This window comes from Lupinus angustifolius, chromosome LG08, assembly GCF_001865875.1.
Source record: "Lupinus angustifolius cultivar Tanjil chromosome LG08, LupAngTanjil_v1.0, whole genome shotgun sequence".
NCBI classification, from domain to species: Eukaryota; Viridiplantae; Streptophyta; class Magnoliopsida; order Fabales; family Fabaceae; genus Lupinus; species Lupinus angustifolius.
Genome location: NC_032016.1, coordinates 6479364 through 6496292, shown reverse-complemented (window position 1 = coordinate 6496292; position 16929 = coordinate 6479364). Strand labels below are relative to the sequence as shown.

Genomic DNA, 16929 nt, shown 5'->3' with positions numbered 1-16929 from the left:
CCCAAAATCGACAAACTTATACAAGTACCTTTGTTCTTGCGCCTATTTAGGGCAAGATTTCCAACTGTGATGTCGTGATTAGGGCGATGCCAAAAAATAAAGGATTACATGATACCACGCAGCGAGGTCGTCTGACCGTGAGAGGCTTGGCCGTGTGGCCGTCCAGGGAGATTCAGCGATGGTTCGTAGTGGTAGGGATGTTATTCCTCTATTTACGTGTTGACGTAAGGTCGGGTCCCACAAGAAGCATTCCTCTGTGAGATGTCTTAGGTTAGGCCGATCATATAAAATAATGATTAAAAGATTTAATCGGCTAACCTCGGTTAGTGTGCATACTCATTATGGATAATGAAGTAGTGGAGAGGAAATTTACGGGAGACGAACGAACCCCGAGATGTTGAGAGGGACGACGATGACGGTGGTTCATCGGCAAAGTCTTGAGGGTGAGTCTAGGTGAGATGAGTCCCTTGTATTCCTGGATGAGGTATTCTGTTGGATCACACAGTTCTCACAGCGCAAACTAGACGATCTCTAACAACCCCTCTTTGCAATCAGGATCAATGAGAGGGATGTCCAGAAAGTGTTTGATACGACATCATCCTGAAATGGACAGTTCTTTAGAATAGACCGATCATATATCCTTGCGAGAATAATTTTGGTGCGTTCAAATCAGCTTGTTATGGGACCTGTACTCTTGGTTATTTCCGAATAGTATATTAGGAGGATATTGGTGAAAGGATGGATGAAACAAGCATAACATTAATACAATGAGATTGTGGACTTTGATCCTCATAATATGAGATTATAACATCATTCATCATTGTGCATTTTTATATGTGATGTATATATTGTGTTTATTACGCATGTCTGTCTGGATGTGATATTTCATGTAATTCCACGCCGTCAATGAGTAATATTCATTAGATATCTTACTCCATCTTCTTTCTATTTCTTCTATTCACGTTTTGTTTAGATGGATCGCTCGGTCAGGGTTCGGAGTTACCGCTTCTTGATGTCCCAGGAGGGGGCATGAAGGATTGAGGGAGATCGGTACACCTACACAAGCCTTTGATTAGTGTACCTATGTAGGGTATTTATTTTGTGAGTAGTTTTATTTGGGTGACGATTAGGATTTCGTCTTGTACTTCCTACCAACATTTCATGATATTCTAATGAAGTATGATTCAAAGTTATGTTGAGTTATATTTTTATTACCTTTAGGTAATGGTATTTTTGATTTTCCGCATTGTATGATACTTAAAGTGATGTTCCGAAAATGAAACGAATATAAGGAAATAAAATTTATATGGCATCATCATTAAAAAAATACTCATTTTTGAGCAAGATTTTTTTGGAGTAATTTTCGGGGCGTTACACTCTATGCAACCAAAAAATTCCTCAGGTTTGTAAGCTGAAGTTGAATATAAGGATGAAAATGATGGAGAGGATGACCCAGATGAAAAGGAAAATGGTGAAACAAGTTCAAACAATTTGAATAGTAGTCTGACAGAGGCACATGCATCTTCAAATGAGCCAATTACATATGGAAAATTGACCGAAGAGAGGGGTGAACAAGGAAGAAGACCACCAAATTGGATGGAAGATTATGAAATAGAAGAAAGATTATCTGAATAAGAAAATTTGAATGTAATGATGATGATGGCTGAGGATAATCAAGTTTCGTTTGAAGAAGCAATGAAGAGCAATAATTCGGGAGAAGCAATGTGAATAGAAATTGATGCCATAGAGATGAATCAAACTTGAGAACTTACTGTACTTCCTAAAGGAGTCAAACCTATTGGAGTTAAATGTGTATTCAAAACTAAGCTTAACGAAGATGGGGAAGTAGAGAAGCTCAAAGCAAGGCTAGTGGCAAAAGGGTATGCACAATGCCATAGAGTAAATTACACTGAAGTATTTGCTCCAGTGGCAAGAGTTGATACCATCCATGTGATACTCGCAATTGATGTAAAATTTAGTTGGGAAGTTTTTCAACTTGATGTGAAAATTGCTTCTCTTCACGGGGAGCTCAAGGAGGAAGTGTTCGTGCAAAAACCTGAGGGATTCATGAAGAAAGGAGAAGAAGAGAAAGTCTATAGGCTGAGAAAGGCATTATATGGCCTTAAACATGCGCCTTGAGCTTGATACAACAGAATTGAAGCTTACTTTGTGCGTGAAGGTTTTGAGAAGTGTCTTAGTTAACACACACTGTTCAGAAAGTCGCAAGGAGGTAATATATTAATAGTAAGTCTTTATGTTGATGATTTGAACTTTTTGGGGATGATAGAGCCATGGGTGATGAATTTAAAAATTCAATGAATGTGGAATTTAATATATTTGACTTGGGAAGGATGAGTTATTTTCTCAAAATAGAAGTTAAACAAGGATCAGATGAAATTTTCATCTTCCAAAGAAGGTATGCACGAGAAGTATTAACAATGTTTGACATGGGAGGTTGCAATATAGTAAAGAATCCAATAGTCCCAGGTACGAGGCTGTCAAAGGATGTAGGTGGAGTTAGAGTTGATGAAACTCTATTTAAGCAGCTAGTTGGAAGTCTTATGTAATTAACTCTCACTAGGTCTGACTTGATGTATGGTGTTAGTCTAATAAACAAGTTCAAGTTCAGTCCAACTATGTCACATTGACTTGTAGCAAAAATAATTTTAAGGTACTTGAAATGTACAACTGATCTTGGAATTCTTCATAAGAAATGAGAAAACAACTTAAGATTTCTAGCCTTTACAAACACTGACTATGCTGACGACTTAGATGATCGATAAAGTACTTATGATTTGTGTTTATGATGGGGTATGTTGATGTTTCTTGGTCCTTAAAGAAACAATCAGTGGTTGCTCTTTCCACTATGGAAGCAGCGTATATAGCTGCATCATTGTATGTCTGTCAGTGCGTCTGGCTCAGAAGGGTGTTGAAGAAACTTGGAGTTGAAGAAAAGGCAGGAACTGCAATTATGTGTGATAACAACTCTGTCATACAATTATAAAATAATTTAGTGTTTCATGGGAAAAACAAACATATTGATGTAAGGTTCCATTTCTTAAGAGACTTGATGAATGATGGAGTTGTTGAACTGATCTATTGCAACTCTCAGGACCAAATTGCAAATATCATGACAAAACCAATAAAGTTGGAGCTATTTGAGAAACTTTATGGCATGGTTGGAATGATTGATGTTGCTAAAGTGAATGAGGAAGTGTCAAGTTTTACTGTCGCCTGAGCGAGAAGCTGTCGCTCAAGCGACAATTCACAGGTGTAAAAGCCAAAGTCTCTGCATGTCTCTCGCCTAAGCGAGAGGGTGTCGCTCAAGCGACAATTTATAGTTTCAGAAACCAAAATCACTGTGCGACTCTCGCCTGAGCGAGTGAGGGTCGCTCAACCGACAATTTGCAGTTCTAGAAGCCAAATTGCTTTGTGTCTCTCGCTTAAGCGAGGCACACAGTCGTTCTGCTCGCTCAAGCGAGACTAAAACACAGATGCATTAGTTTAAGGGAGGCAATGTTGTAAATATTTAGCATTTAGCCATTTCAGCCGTTTTGTCTTAATCATTAGGAGAATAAAAACATTTTTCGGTTTCGTAGTGACCACATTTTAGACATTGAAAATATAGTTGGTTGTGTTTCTTTCTCTGTTTTGAATAAGGCTATATATAGCCTCAATTGATCAATACAATCTAAGTAATCTTTCTTCTTTCTACTATCTCTTAATTTCCGAGTTCTAACAAAAACAACCCTCGTAGGAAAAAAAATCAATTTTTAAAGCACCTAAGATATATATGTGGGTACCTATTCTACTCGGTGGAACCCGCTAAGTGGGTATCCATATGGATAGAGTCAAGTATAGGTAAAAATTCCCATGTTAGAATAGATTGCGGGAAGCTACTACCTGTGCCCATCTATGTTAGTTGCCTTCCCTAACATGAACACCACACAGTGGAAAATATAGCAGAAGCATATTTCTTATGAAGAATGGTGGTCATGCAACCAGTGGTGAAAAACGATGGCCACAATGAAGACCACAGTAGAAGATGAACAATGTATGAGTGAATGTCATGCAGGGATAACAACAGACACATGTGAACATGAATAGTAGCTACTCGCTACTCATTCTACACATAGGAAATTTTATCAGTATGAGTACAACAGTACCTACTTGCAGGTTTTAATAGGACCAACATATACAACGGTACCTATGGGTGTATGTTATGTGCTTTAAAAATGGAAAAGAAACTTTATATAGTGATACTTTTTGAATATTTTCTATGTCTAATACTTCTTAGATGAAAAAAGACAATGAAAATAACATTGCTTCAAGATATGTGCAATATGCACCGAAGAAGATGAACAATGTAGGAGCGAATGTTATGTAGGGATGATAATGGATATGAGTAATAGCTACTACCTCCTTATTCTACACATAGGAAATTTTACCTGTATTAGCATAGGTACCTGCTTTTGGTTTTTAGCCAGGACTAAAAATATAAGAGTACCCATAGGTATATGTTATGTGCTTTAAAAATTGAATTTTTTATAGAGGGATACTTGTTTTAGCCGAAAAAAGAGCGAAATAACATTGTTTCAATAGAATGTGTAATACACACTACTATTAGCCAATATCACCAAATCAGATAGCAAGGATCACTCAAGCAAGCAAAGATCACCAAATCAGATAACAAGAATCACTCAAACATATCAATCAGACACAAACAACCTCCTCGCTTAGGCGCCAGGAGTCGCTCGAGCGAGGAGCCACCAGGAAGTTTGGGGTTTCAGTTCTTGGATTTGTCATCGCTCAAGCGAGAGGGTTGTTAGTTAGAGTTAGTTATAATATGGTTATGATATCTTAGATTATAAATAGATATTTTTTTCTCCTTTTTCAATCATCATCTTTTGTATCAATCATAAAGGATTAATTCCTTCTTCATTTTCATCTTTCTCTTATCAATAAAGTGTTTCTTATTCATTGAATTCTATCTTCGAAATCTCGAATCTCTTTATTCTATAGTTTCTTTTTCTTATAACTACGAAATTAAACCATATAAATTTAAATATCCAAATTCAATAGGATACTAAATTAATTTGATATATTATATATGGGTACTTGTGGGTGATAGGAATAATTTATGATTAATCAAGCTGTTAATAACAACACAAAATGATAGGAAGAAGTTGCATATTGGACGTACTGATAAAGAATAACAGTGATAGAAGTCAGAAGAAAATCCAAGTGTAATTTGTAGAGCGCGGTTTTACTTGGTATATGTTTGTAATTGTCTATATAACATAAAAATAGTAAAACAATGCGCGTCTATTTCTATTTTAATTGCAATCAAAGACAAACTTTTACATATAATTTTGTTGCATTATAAACTTGTTTTGAAAATTTGTTGCAAATTAAAGGTTCAAAAGTGACCATCATCCTCCACTCATTGATCAACATATTGCTAAATATGGGAGGGGACAACATTAAAATGTGGAGAAGCTAAAATATAAAGACCTCAAATATCTTGACTGATAGGAGAATAATTACCAAAAATAGATTTCCTTAATTAGCTAAGAATATGAGGTACTATAGTCTTATATAGATATGAAGGTTCAAGTCATAGTAAGTAATTCAAATATCATAGAACGCAGGTTTCAAATTGCAGTTGGAAAAATCACGGTTGCATAACAACCCTAGGCGGCTGCAATTTGGAATTTTTGGTGTTGTAATTAATAATTAGATTAATTAACGTTGAGATTGGAGTTGTATCACCATGGCTAATGCAAAGGTCATTTTTCTCTTATTAGGCATAGTTTTCCTCTCATGCAGCATGTTAGGAGCATCACGACGTGACGTTGGTATTCATCGTAATCTTCTTCAAGATGCCGATGCCGATGCCGATGCCGAAGCAGAAGCCGAAGCGGAAGCCGCAGCTGAAGCTGAAGCTGGTCCTGGTGAAGGTGATGTTGCTTTTATTGATAGTTCTCTAGTTGCAAAAGCCACTAGTGGTGCTGTTGTTGATGCTGCTGGTGTTAAAATTTTCGATGTTATGAAATTCGGTGCTGTGGCGGATGGCAAGAAGGACAATGTTAATGTGAGTTTTGTTATATTATCTGAGATTAATTCAATGTCTTGCATGGTCAAATGACAATACAAAAAGTGATTATAAATAGTGGAAGCGAATTAAAATCTTATAATTAAGAGTTTAATATATATGCACTATAAGTATAAGAATTTATATCATTTAAAATATTTATTATGATATTTGGGCAGGCATTTAGGGCTGCATGGGGAGCAGCATGCAAAAACAGCACTACTAGGGCAAAAGTTTTGATCCCAAAGGGAACATTTCTAGCTGGTCCTACACTGTTTGCTGGGCCATGTACAAGCCCAAATCCCATAACAGTTGAAGTTGAAGGAACAGTTATAGCCAGCACAGATTTGTCTGAGTATACTAGTCCAGAATGGTTCACATTTGAAGATATTGATGGTTTGGTGATTCAAGGCAAAGGAGTTTTCAATGGCCAAGGTCCTGTTAATTGGAAGTTTAATGACTGCAAGAAAACCAAAAATTGTGCTCCCCTCCCAGCTGTAAGCATATCTTTTCATTTACCAGGATATATATATATGCTACATACATATATATATATATATACATATGTATATATACTACATGTTCATTGTCTATATAAAATTTTAAAAGCAAGTAGATTTTTGCAATTGACAAGTTTACTACATGTAAATGCATGCATGCAGAATCTGAGGTTCGATAAAGTGAATAACTCAATGGTGAAAGAAATCACATCATTAGACAGCATGTACTTCCACTATCATGTTCATCGTTGTAGCAACCTTACGTTCACCGGAATAACCATAACTGCACCGGATCACAGTCCAAACACTGATGGAATACACATCAGCGTGAGTGACAAGGTCACTGTAACAAGCAGCACCATTGGAACCGGTGATGATTGTGTTTCCATTGGACATAGTTCAATCAACACTACTGTCAGGGACGTTACTTGTGGCCCAGGTCATGGCATTAGTATTGGAAGCCTTGGTAAGAGGCCTGATGAGGAAAGCGTGGATGGTGTTACTGTTACCAATTGCACATTCATAAAGACAACAAATGGTGCTAGAATCAAAACATGGATAGGGACAAAGCCAGGGGAAGTTAAGAACGTTGTCTATGAAGATCTTATCATGGAGGATGTTAAGAATCCCATTATTATAGACCAGAGTTATGGTGGCAAGAAGGATAGAACTGTAAGTAAACTACCCAAGTTATATTTTCACATAACTAGATGATAGTGTATAATTTAGTTGAAAGCTAATAGTATACCTTACTAAAAGAAAATTAAAGACTAAAAATATTGACTAAGACTAAAAGGTCAATTGAAAGCTGAACTCAATAGCTTGGAGACTAAAGGAATTAGAAGTGTTCAAACTAGATGTTAATTTAAGAATGTTTATAAAACATATATCATTTTAATTGATTTATCAAATCTGGAATCTTTCTATCCAAATAGAGTTAGAGAATTATTTTTTTGTCAAGTAAGATTATTGATCAATTTATAAATTATAATCCTCTTTCATATCTTCTGAAAAAACACATGAGCTATTTCATACAAAGATTCTCACTTTCTATACCAATCGGGATTAAATCACAACCTTACATTTATTTAATTTTTATATATGTTATATTGATAAAAGCAATGTTTAACACAAAGAGAAAGGTAGAGATTCATTGAAAAAACACTTGCAGTTCAAGTTAATTTAAGTGTGTCTATATGTTTATCTAATATCAGTTTGCATCATTTAAACCCCTCCTTTTATGTGTGTATACATGTGCAGCCATCAAATTCTGTGTGGAAGATTAGCAATGTTCATTTCCGTAAGATAAGAGGATCTACAATCTCAGACGTTGCAGTGTCTTTGCAATGCAGCTCAAAGAACCCTTGTCAAGGTGTTGAAGTAGCCGATGTTGATTTGATTCTTCATGCCCCAAAGGGAAATACAGCTTTGGTTTCTTCTTGTATGAATGCAAAGGCCATATTCGGAGGAAAACTCAACCCACCAGCTTGTTCTATGTGATTTCTTCTACATCTGGGTTACTATATATAAATACTTGGTACCAACATATATATACATATATATGTATATAGAATGGTACCATCTTATTTTTTAATTTTTTGCATCTCAATGGGGTTGTTTACTAGTATATATCCCACTTGAAGATATGCAATTTTGTATTAAGGAATACAGTACTAGTTTACTTGGCTAGATATTTGACGTAAGTATGTAAATATTACACACTGTTGTAACAAATGTATAGCTGAGGCCTGGTGGGGACATTCATTGTAATCCTCAAATCAAAGCTAGTGGCCTTCTGGAGCTTTATTTTGTTATCTAGTCATCTTATTTACATGAGGCTGAGCTCAACCATTCATGTTCATTTATTTCACTTAAGATCTTTTTCATTTGGCTTGCACGAAATTAAGATAGTCAAAGTTAAAATAGTTAATCTCATTAATATTCTTAACTACGTTCCATCAATAAGATAATGTCAAATAATTTAAAATTGTACACTTAATTCGATGACTTCTTAGACATATTAAATGTAAGTTATAAAATTTTAAATGATGTGCCACTATTTTAGTAGATGAGTGATGTTTAGGAAGGTCAATATGTAAAATATCTTCATTCCCTTTTTAAGGGCTAAGATGGAAAAAAACTACTCAAAATGTATAGCAGAAAGAGTGATGTAAAAAGAATTACTAGAAAGCCCTGAAACATTCCATTATGGTAACAGGGAAGAATGGAATAAGATATTTTATTCTATTTTCTTTCTGTTCCTTCAGTCGGATCAAAATACACATGTATAAAGTATATCAAACATAAAACCAAACCATGTTTGCATATGAACTCATTTACTAAATGTTGTCTTCACCAAGTGCTTCAATGGAATCTAAACTCATCCAAGAAAATGAGTCAACAGTTGACACATTGGTTCCAGATTCATTTCATGGAACTACTTGGTGAATGATATAAAAAGACGAGTGCATGTGTACAGAACTAGAACCAAAAGCAATGCTTGTAACAGCATAGGCATAAGCCACGTTCTGAGTTGAAATGTGTATGATGGTGATGGTTGATAATTCAGACCCTCAGATAAATTTGCCTTTACATTCATGGCCATGTTGGTCCCAGCATAAAGTGAGGTATCATCAGAGGCAGAAATGTCCATTTCTGCAGCTTCTTGGGTTTGGATATCAGATTCATTGATCCTTTCCTCTCCCTTCAAATCTTGTTCAGCTTTGTCCTCATTAGAATTCAGAGAGGTCCCTTCTGTTTCTTTTGAGCTATTTTCTTCTTTCTCGCTCTCTATGATAACTATGTCATCATTGTTGTCATCTTCATCATCATCCTTTGTTTCTGTTTGCATGGAATCTAGGTTCTGTTGAAGTCCATCTTCTTCAGCAAACTCGTTTTCGTTTGATGATGAAGATGCTACACTTTCTGGGTGGGAATCATCATGTAACACAATTTCCTGATGTTGAAAATTGTTTGGGCTCACCAATTCACTACTGTTGTTAAGGTCAGAGTCTGTCTCCTCTTCCTCCTGAAATAAGTTACATTTATACAATTTATTCAAACTTTTTGGTGACTAATCCAAACTTAAGTCAAAGAGAAGAGATAGGATGAATCACCAGAATCAAAGGTTTGTTGATGCTCATGTGGGGTGTCACATGGCTGGAACAAAAACAAAAGTTAAATCACAAAATATATAAACATAATGTCACAAACTTGTAATTAAACAAATGACAAAATTTAGAGTTCTTTTTTTTAAGTACGTGTAGTGTTGTTATTTATTGAAGATATATGAAATATGACAACTAGCTTATTAATAAAAAAATAAGAATCTGGTTACTTGTGATAATATCTTTCAGGTTTACAGCACCAACTATTTACATGTGCTGTAAAGCTAAGGGTTGTTACAAAGTAGTCGCGAATAGACATAGAACTAAAGAAGAAACAGTAACATGACATGTGAAATAATTAGCACATAAATTATACTTTTATAAGATAATAATGAAAAATGTTATTGCATGATCCTCGTAATATTAAATCTTCAAAAGTATAGTACTATGTTACCATGCAGATACAGCATCTCCATCACTATTTGATGTGGTTTCAATTTGATGATCACCATGGCCTTGACTCTTGCAACCATCCTCTAATAATAATTGTTGGGGTTTGGGTTCATGCTCAGTGACATCACTCTTTGACTTTTCCTTAGCCTTGTTTCTTTTGGTTACAAAAGAGTGAAGAGACAACACCGCTACGTAACCTGCAACCGCCATGGCTCCACCAAGCACGAGAAGCCCTGGAATTCTTTTCCCACCACCTTTACTTATGTTACTGCTTAATAGTACCGAATTGTACTCTTTCTTCTTTCCATCCTTGTTTGTTTTTCTCACCCTTTCATCCTCCATTTCACGCAGAGAAAGAAACCAAATAGGTTGAGGATATTACACAGATAGAGAGTTGTTCACCAAAAATATGAGAGAGTCATGTGAAAAGAATTAGAAATAGAAGCTTATAAGTTCTTACTAGTCATAAAACATTAATATATCCTTGACATTTTCCATGTAAATAAATGTCGGTACAAAAAATATAAAATTGAAATTACTTTTATTTAATGTACAAAAAATTATAAATTGAAATTACTTTTATTTAATGTATATAAACAACATAAGAGATCAGTTCATTTCAGCTTAATAAGAATTGACTCAGCTTAAAATTTGACTTAGTTTGATACGAATTATATTTTTAGCTTAAGTTCGGTTCGGTTAAAATTCATGAAATGTTGAGTTCAGTTCGAGTGGTTCATTTGAACAACTCAAATAATCAATTAAATTATGAAAAATACTACAAAATATTATATATATATATATAAATATAATTTTGTTTATGTATACAATACAATAAATATAAAAAATAATATATGGGTCTTAATAAACATAATATAATATATATATATATAATAAGTCATTTCATGAACCTCGAACCATATCCAACTTAAGTTCAACTCATTTATTTAACGAATTTAATTTCTCACTCAAATTCAGTTCATTTTGTTATTCATGAACCAAATTTATTGAGCTATATAACAAATCGAGTTTCGACCGAATATCAAGTTGATTCGGTTCATTGTTGGTCTTACTTATCCATCTATTAGTAAGGACTAAGGAGATTTTGCACTTAGATATCAAAAATTACATTTTCCTTATTTTACAACTATTATAAATTTATATTTTCAACATATCATATCTCTAATAAGGTTATCATTATCTTTATAAATTCTATTTTTTAAAAATTGATAAATCAATCCTATATACACGTTACAATAAATCAATAATTGTATTATTTATGTAAGCATATATATATATATATTCAAAGAAGAGGGATTTGTTTATTATAATTAAGTTATACTAGTTACGCTTAATTTTAACTATCCATTTTTTAAATCCAACAAACCATAAGGATGAGTGAAATAAATGATGAGAGATAAAAAAGAAATCTTAAATAATTTTTAAGTTTAGTTCATTTGGTCCATTAAATTTAAGAAAATAGATTAATGATATTGAGTGTAACTAATGTAACTTAACTTATATGTAAATGAATCCTTCATAATATTCATAAAATTGGTCAAAATTGTATTCAAGGATGATTTTCATTTAAAACTCTAAAAAAAATATGAAATTGAATTAATCTTTACCAAAATATTTTTCTAAATAATTAAAGACATTGTTACCACTTTTATTTATAATTCCAAAACATAAAAAAACACATTTGCTTGTTAAAGGTTACAAATTAAAATATTTATTATTTTATCATTATTTTTAATGATAACATAATATATTTATCTAATTTTACTCATACAGAATCTAGTTAGTGAATTACTTATTATCTAATTTTACTCGTATGTACCAAGAAAAATATTCAATGGTTTGATGACTCATACAATTTTAATAATACTATATATTAGTTTATATATTTTTATCTATGAAACTAGCTATTAATTTATAATATTAACTTATTGAATTAAAATATGAGAATCGACATGTGTCTATTTATAAAACTCTTTAGTAGCATTCCTAATCTCTTAATCATTAAATAAAAAAATAATTATTTCTTTAATGCTTTATATATAATACAAGGGGTGGTTTAAGATTAAACAGGGTTAATTTTAAATCATTAACCAATTTTTTCAATTAATGCATTGAGAGCAATAAAAAACATTATCATAAATTATTTAATTAATTTTTTTGCATGACACATTAAAGAATTATTTTTGTGTTTATCGAGAGTGTGTTCTATGGCAGCTAAAAGTAAAAAAACATTATAGGTAAAAGAGGTGTATAATACTATAGTTTTAGTAATATGCGATTTGGTATATACCTGTAGCACATCCTCCGTCGGAAAGAATCCATCCGGAAAAAAATTGTATTTTTTTAAATTATTTTATTTGAAAAATTGAACCATTGAAATAATTTAATGACACATATCAGCCTCAACCTAGCAGTAAATTCTCCATTAGAGGATTTGTGTTCATTTCAAAAAGACTATGTTATTATGTATCTGACTATCCAATTTTAATAAATTTTATTTTAGAATTTTTTTTATATTTAAATGATATTTTTTTATTGGTTTGGAAAGGAAATAGGGACAAGCTAGGCCTCACACATGTCTCAGAATAGATAGAATGGACATTCCTCTTTAGACACGTACGGGTTTGCATATTATACTCAATTCCTCTTTAGACACGTACGTGTTTGCATATTATATACTCACCACAATTCTAGTTCTATTCGCTAGACTAAAGAGGTTTCTTTAGAGAGAAAATTTTACGCATATCACTTTCTCATGGAAAATATATTACTCTTGGAGTTTCTGAATTCTAAAGTTTAGAAAACAAAAAAATAATACCATAGCTATGTGATATATATCCCTTGTGTTCACCGTCACATACATTATCTATTGGAAAAACTCAATACCCTATGTTCTAGTGCTTTCTCTTAACAACGCCCCAAAAAGGGATGAAGCAAAGATGTTTATGGATTTCTTGATGGAATCAAATTATAATAATTTATGACCCAGAAGTCACAAGAAGCTTAAAGGGAGATTGGAATTGAATTATAATACCTGAATTTATTAAAAGTTATTGAAGAAATTGGGTTTATCGTCTTCCAAAATTCATAAACAAAACAATAACAGATGAAACTTTAAACTCATTACCTATGATTAATATTGTTTTGCTTCAATTAGGAGTTTACCTTGCTTATAAAATCTTAATGAGCTAATTATCAACATGCTAATCTTACACATTAATATTCCACATTCCTGAATAAGATAATTACTAGTACTCATTCACTTGATTATACGAGTTGATATTGGGCCCTTCTAGTAATGGTAATTGGTATGATTGTTGGTTCAATGTTGCAGGTTCACACAGAGTTGTTTTGCGCTTAACCTATGAAATGACTAATCTTAAGTATTTGATATTGATAGCTTCATTGTCTGAAGAGGACATATGAATTATACAACAATAAAAAATCCCAAGGATTTCGGAGTTAAATTGAAAAACAACAATGATGATCATGGGAGTTCTTCCTAATTGATAAGAAAGCATGATTGTTGAACCTTGATATGAGATCAATTGAAAATGAACACATAACTATTGAACTTTGGTATGTGGTTTATTGAATACATTTAATAATAATCTTTCAAAAAACACAATTATGTATTGACTCTTGAATATATACTATGAAGTTCGACTTAAAAGTCGAAAGAAAATTTTACCCTAAATGAAAACGCAAGTGAGAAAAATAACAACAAAAGTTAGAGACGTGATATTCAAACATATGAGAATAGTATTCCTAATTACATTAGAAGGGTTTTGTATTCCATCATAGGAGCATTATCCTCTTAGAATGAGTGAAAAACAAATATTGTAATCAGAGTGGAAATCTTTTTGAACAAAGTCTTGTTTACTTCTCAAATTTTGAGGAGGTTTTTCCACGTTAAATTGTTTTTGTTACACTCGTACCTTTACTTTTTTTGTTCCGTTTGTTACTTCCAGGAATACCTATTTTACATTATCTTGGTTTCATAGTGCATGGAAGAAAATAAGAAAGGAACAACCTTTTTGTTAATGAAAACTCTTCCAGCAACACTTACAGAATCGAGAGGAAGAAGAAGGAGAAATTGAATCTTCTAAGTACAATAACCAAAAAGGAAAGTGAAGCAACTAATAAACCTAAGTAAACCTACATAAAGCAAAACTGACTAACCAATTGTTCGACCATGTGAGAAACGGTGCTGGTCTCGGGAATGTACATGCCCAATAAAGAAATACATGTAATTTAGGCTTTAAACAATGGAACAACCCAAAAAGAAGGAAAACAAAAAATGCAAGGAGAAAACATTAATGGCTTAGGCTTTTCCTTGAGTGACGAGGAAGCTAAATGTGATCAAGCCTTTTACACATTACACAAAGCAGGAAAATTCAATCTGAATTTTATGCCAAATTATATATTAATGGTCATACTTATTTAAGGCACACACGTGTTATTTATTTTATTACACCATATAAATTGAATTTCTTAAACACGAGATAATAAAGCAATGTGTGTGCTTTTAGAAACCTTCCAAGTCCATAAGATGCTAGAAAATATTCTTAATTGCTGATAGTTGGCGTACTCTACACATTCCTTCTAAGGGGAATTTCTTTGGCACAACGATCATTCCATTTCCTTCGGTCATATCAATTAGTTCCTCTTCTAATCGCTTCCATTCAAAGCACTGAATCAATAAGCCCAAAGTTAGGCTTATAGTACGTTGAGCCATATTTGCTCCAGGACAAGCCCTTCTCCCTGACCCAAATGAAAGTAACTTGTTTACTTCACCTTCTTTCTCAAATCTCTCGGGCTTAAAAAGTAAAGGGTCAGTCCACAAGTTTGGATCTCTGTGAATGGCCCAAGCATTAACTATCAAAGTAGTGTTTTGTGGAATTTTATATCCCCTAATGATGCAATCTTCTGAAAAGGAACGAGGTACCAATAATGGAAGAGCAGGGTGTAACCGAAGTGTCTCATGGACAATATTTTGAAGGTAAGGGAGTTTTGAAATGTCTGACTCATCCACAAGACGATCTTGTCCTATATGAATATCTAATTCTTTTCTTGCCTTCTTCAATATTTCTGGATGATTTAATAAATTAGACATTGCCCATTCCAAAGTTGTGCCTGATGTGTCTGTTCCTCCAATTAATAGATCCTGTCAATTCCAACCAAACCAATATTAATAAAATGACTAATGAAATATGATATTTTTAGTGTCTAAAATTTCTTTTTCTATTTTTTTAGTTTTTTCTATATTTCTAAGAGTATCTTAACATTATGTATAAGAAATTAATTCATTTTGGGATGCATTAAATTGTCTTATTCAATATTAGTCTTACGGGAACTAAAATATAGTAATGTTTTAATATTTGTATTTAATACTTTTATTTAATATTAAACTTTTAATGTATAGTAAATATTATATTAGTCATACTAATATTTTAAACGTTTTGGATTAATATTAATTTTTCAGTGTAGATGAAAGCAAAATCAATCATAATAACAATATTTTATCTAATATAAATAAGTAGGGGGAAATATATAAAATAACAATTACTAAAATGAGTCCTTTGATGATTTGATCTGTATAATATTGAGGTTGTGATTGTTGTTGAGTGAGAAGATGATCTATCATGCAATTGGTATTTTTCTTTCCATCACGATGCTCATCAATGCGTCCTTGTATAAAGACATCAAGACTCAAACCTATCCTCTTTATACTTTTTTCCGAAACAAAACCAAACCATCCTAACCCGACAGAAGGTATGAATTCACTGAACACCACCAACTCTTTTATGATCTCTCTAAATTGCTTTGCTTCCTCTACTTCACTTGCATCAAGGTCCTCACCGAAATATCTCTTTCCAGTCAATATTCTCATCATAGTGTTGAATGTTAATTCTAAGATTTTGGATTTTAGTTCCACTTTAGCAAAGTCCTTGCATGAGTCTTTGGCTAACTTTTGCATTAGTCTCATAATTTCATCTCTTCGAATTTCCAAAGAGGAGTTGAGACGATGTGATGAGAGAACCTCAAGTGATATTATACGACGAAGGTTACGCCAATGGTCACCATAAGGGGAAAACCCAACAGCAGTATAGTTATAGCCAATGTATTTTCCTATAAGAAGTTTTGGTCGTTGTGACAAAATAATATCATTTTTGGTGAAACATTCTTGCACTATAGATAGTGATGAGACAACAACCACTAAATGTGATCCAAATACAAGGGAAAATATTTGGCCATACTTTTGTGATAAGCCATAGAAGGTGCAGTGTAATGGTTGTATGAGTTGGTGGAGGTTTCCGATCACAGGAAGATAAGTTGGACCTGGAGGAAAGCTTTTAGATCTTCTTGTTTGAAACAAGAACTTCAAAGTAGGAAGAGAAACTAGAAGGAAGAAAAAGAAATAGAAGAAATGAATCATACTTCAAAATTAAAACTCACTACAATATTCTATTATGATAATGGCTATTTAAGTACTCTAAGGTGAAAAAGATCCACATCATCACACCTACCCTTGAATTCATAAAGGGGCCATGTAGAACAACTTTGTTATTAGGGAATAAAATTTGGTATCCAAAGAATTGGGTTGCTATTTAGATTACATAATTTATAACTTTAATTTTCTTGACGAATCACATATAATGAATACCAATTTTGTCTTACCCAAAATTTCCCCAAAATAAATTTCAAAAAATTACAAACTTTAAATTGAAATATAGCTTAAAAAATAAAAATA

At 32.9% G+C, this 16929-nt stretch overlaps 3 protein-coding genes across 3 annotated transcripts; 1 reads left to right on the top strand and 2 right to left on the bottom strand.

Moving 5' to 3' along the window:
- LOC109353623 (exopolygalacturonase clone GBGE184-like) lies at window positions 5634-8410 on the top strand. The gene is made up of 4 exons (XM_019595955.1): window positions 5634-6094; window positions 6274-6591; window positions 6757-7266; window positions 7855-8410. Exons 1-4 carry the CDS (start codon window positions 5774-5776, stop codon window positions 8092-8094), a joined length of 1389 nt encoding a protein of 462 aa, XP_019451500.1. The 5' UTR covers window positions 5634-5773; the 3' UTR covers window positions 8095-8410.
- On the bottom strand, window positions 8970-10523 carry LOC109353854. Its single transcript, XM_019596216.1, has 3 exons — window positions 10156-10523; window positions 9973-10024; window positions 8970-9667 (listed from the first exon to the last, which is right to left on the bottom strand). The coding sequence occupies exons 1-3, from the start codon at window positions 10494-10496 to the stop codon at window positions 9032-9034; spliced, it is 1029 nt and encodes a 342-aa protein (XP_019451761.1). The 5' UTR covers window positions 10497-10523; the 3' UTR covers window positions 8970-9031.
- Window positions 14492-16655, bottom strand: LOC109353350 (cytochrome P450 81E8-like). Its single transcript, XM_019595584.1, has 2 exons — window positions 15745-16655; window positions 14492-15342 (listed from the first exon to the last, which is right to left on the bottom strand). Exons 1-2 carry the CDS (start codon window positions 16612-16614, stop codon window positions 14731-14733), a joined length of 1482 nt encoding a protein of 493 aa, XP_019451129.1. The 5' UTR covers window positions 16615-16655; the 3' UTR covers window positions 14492-14730.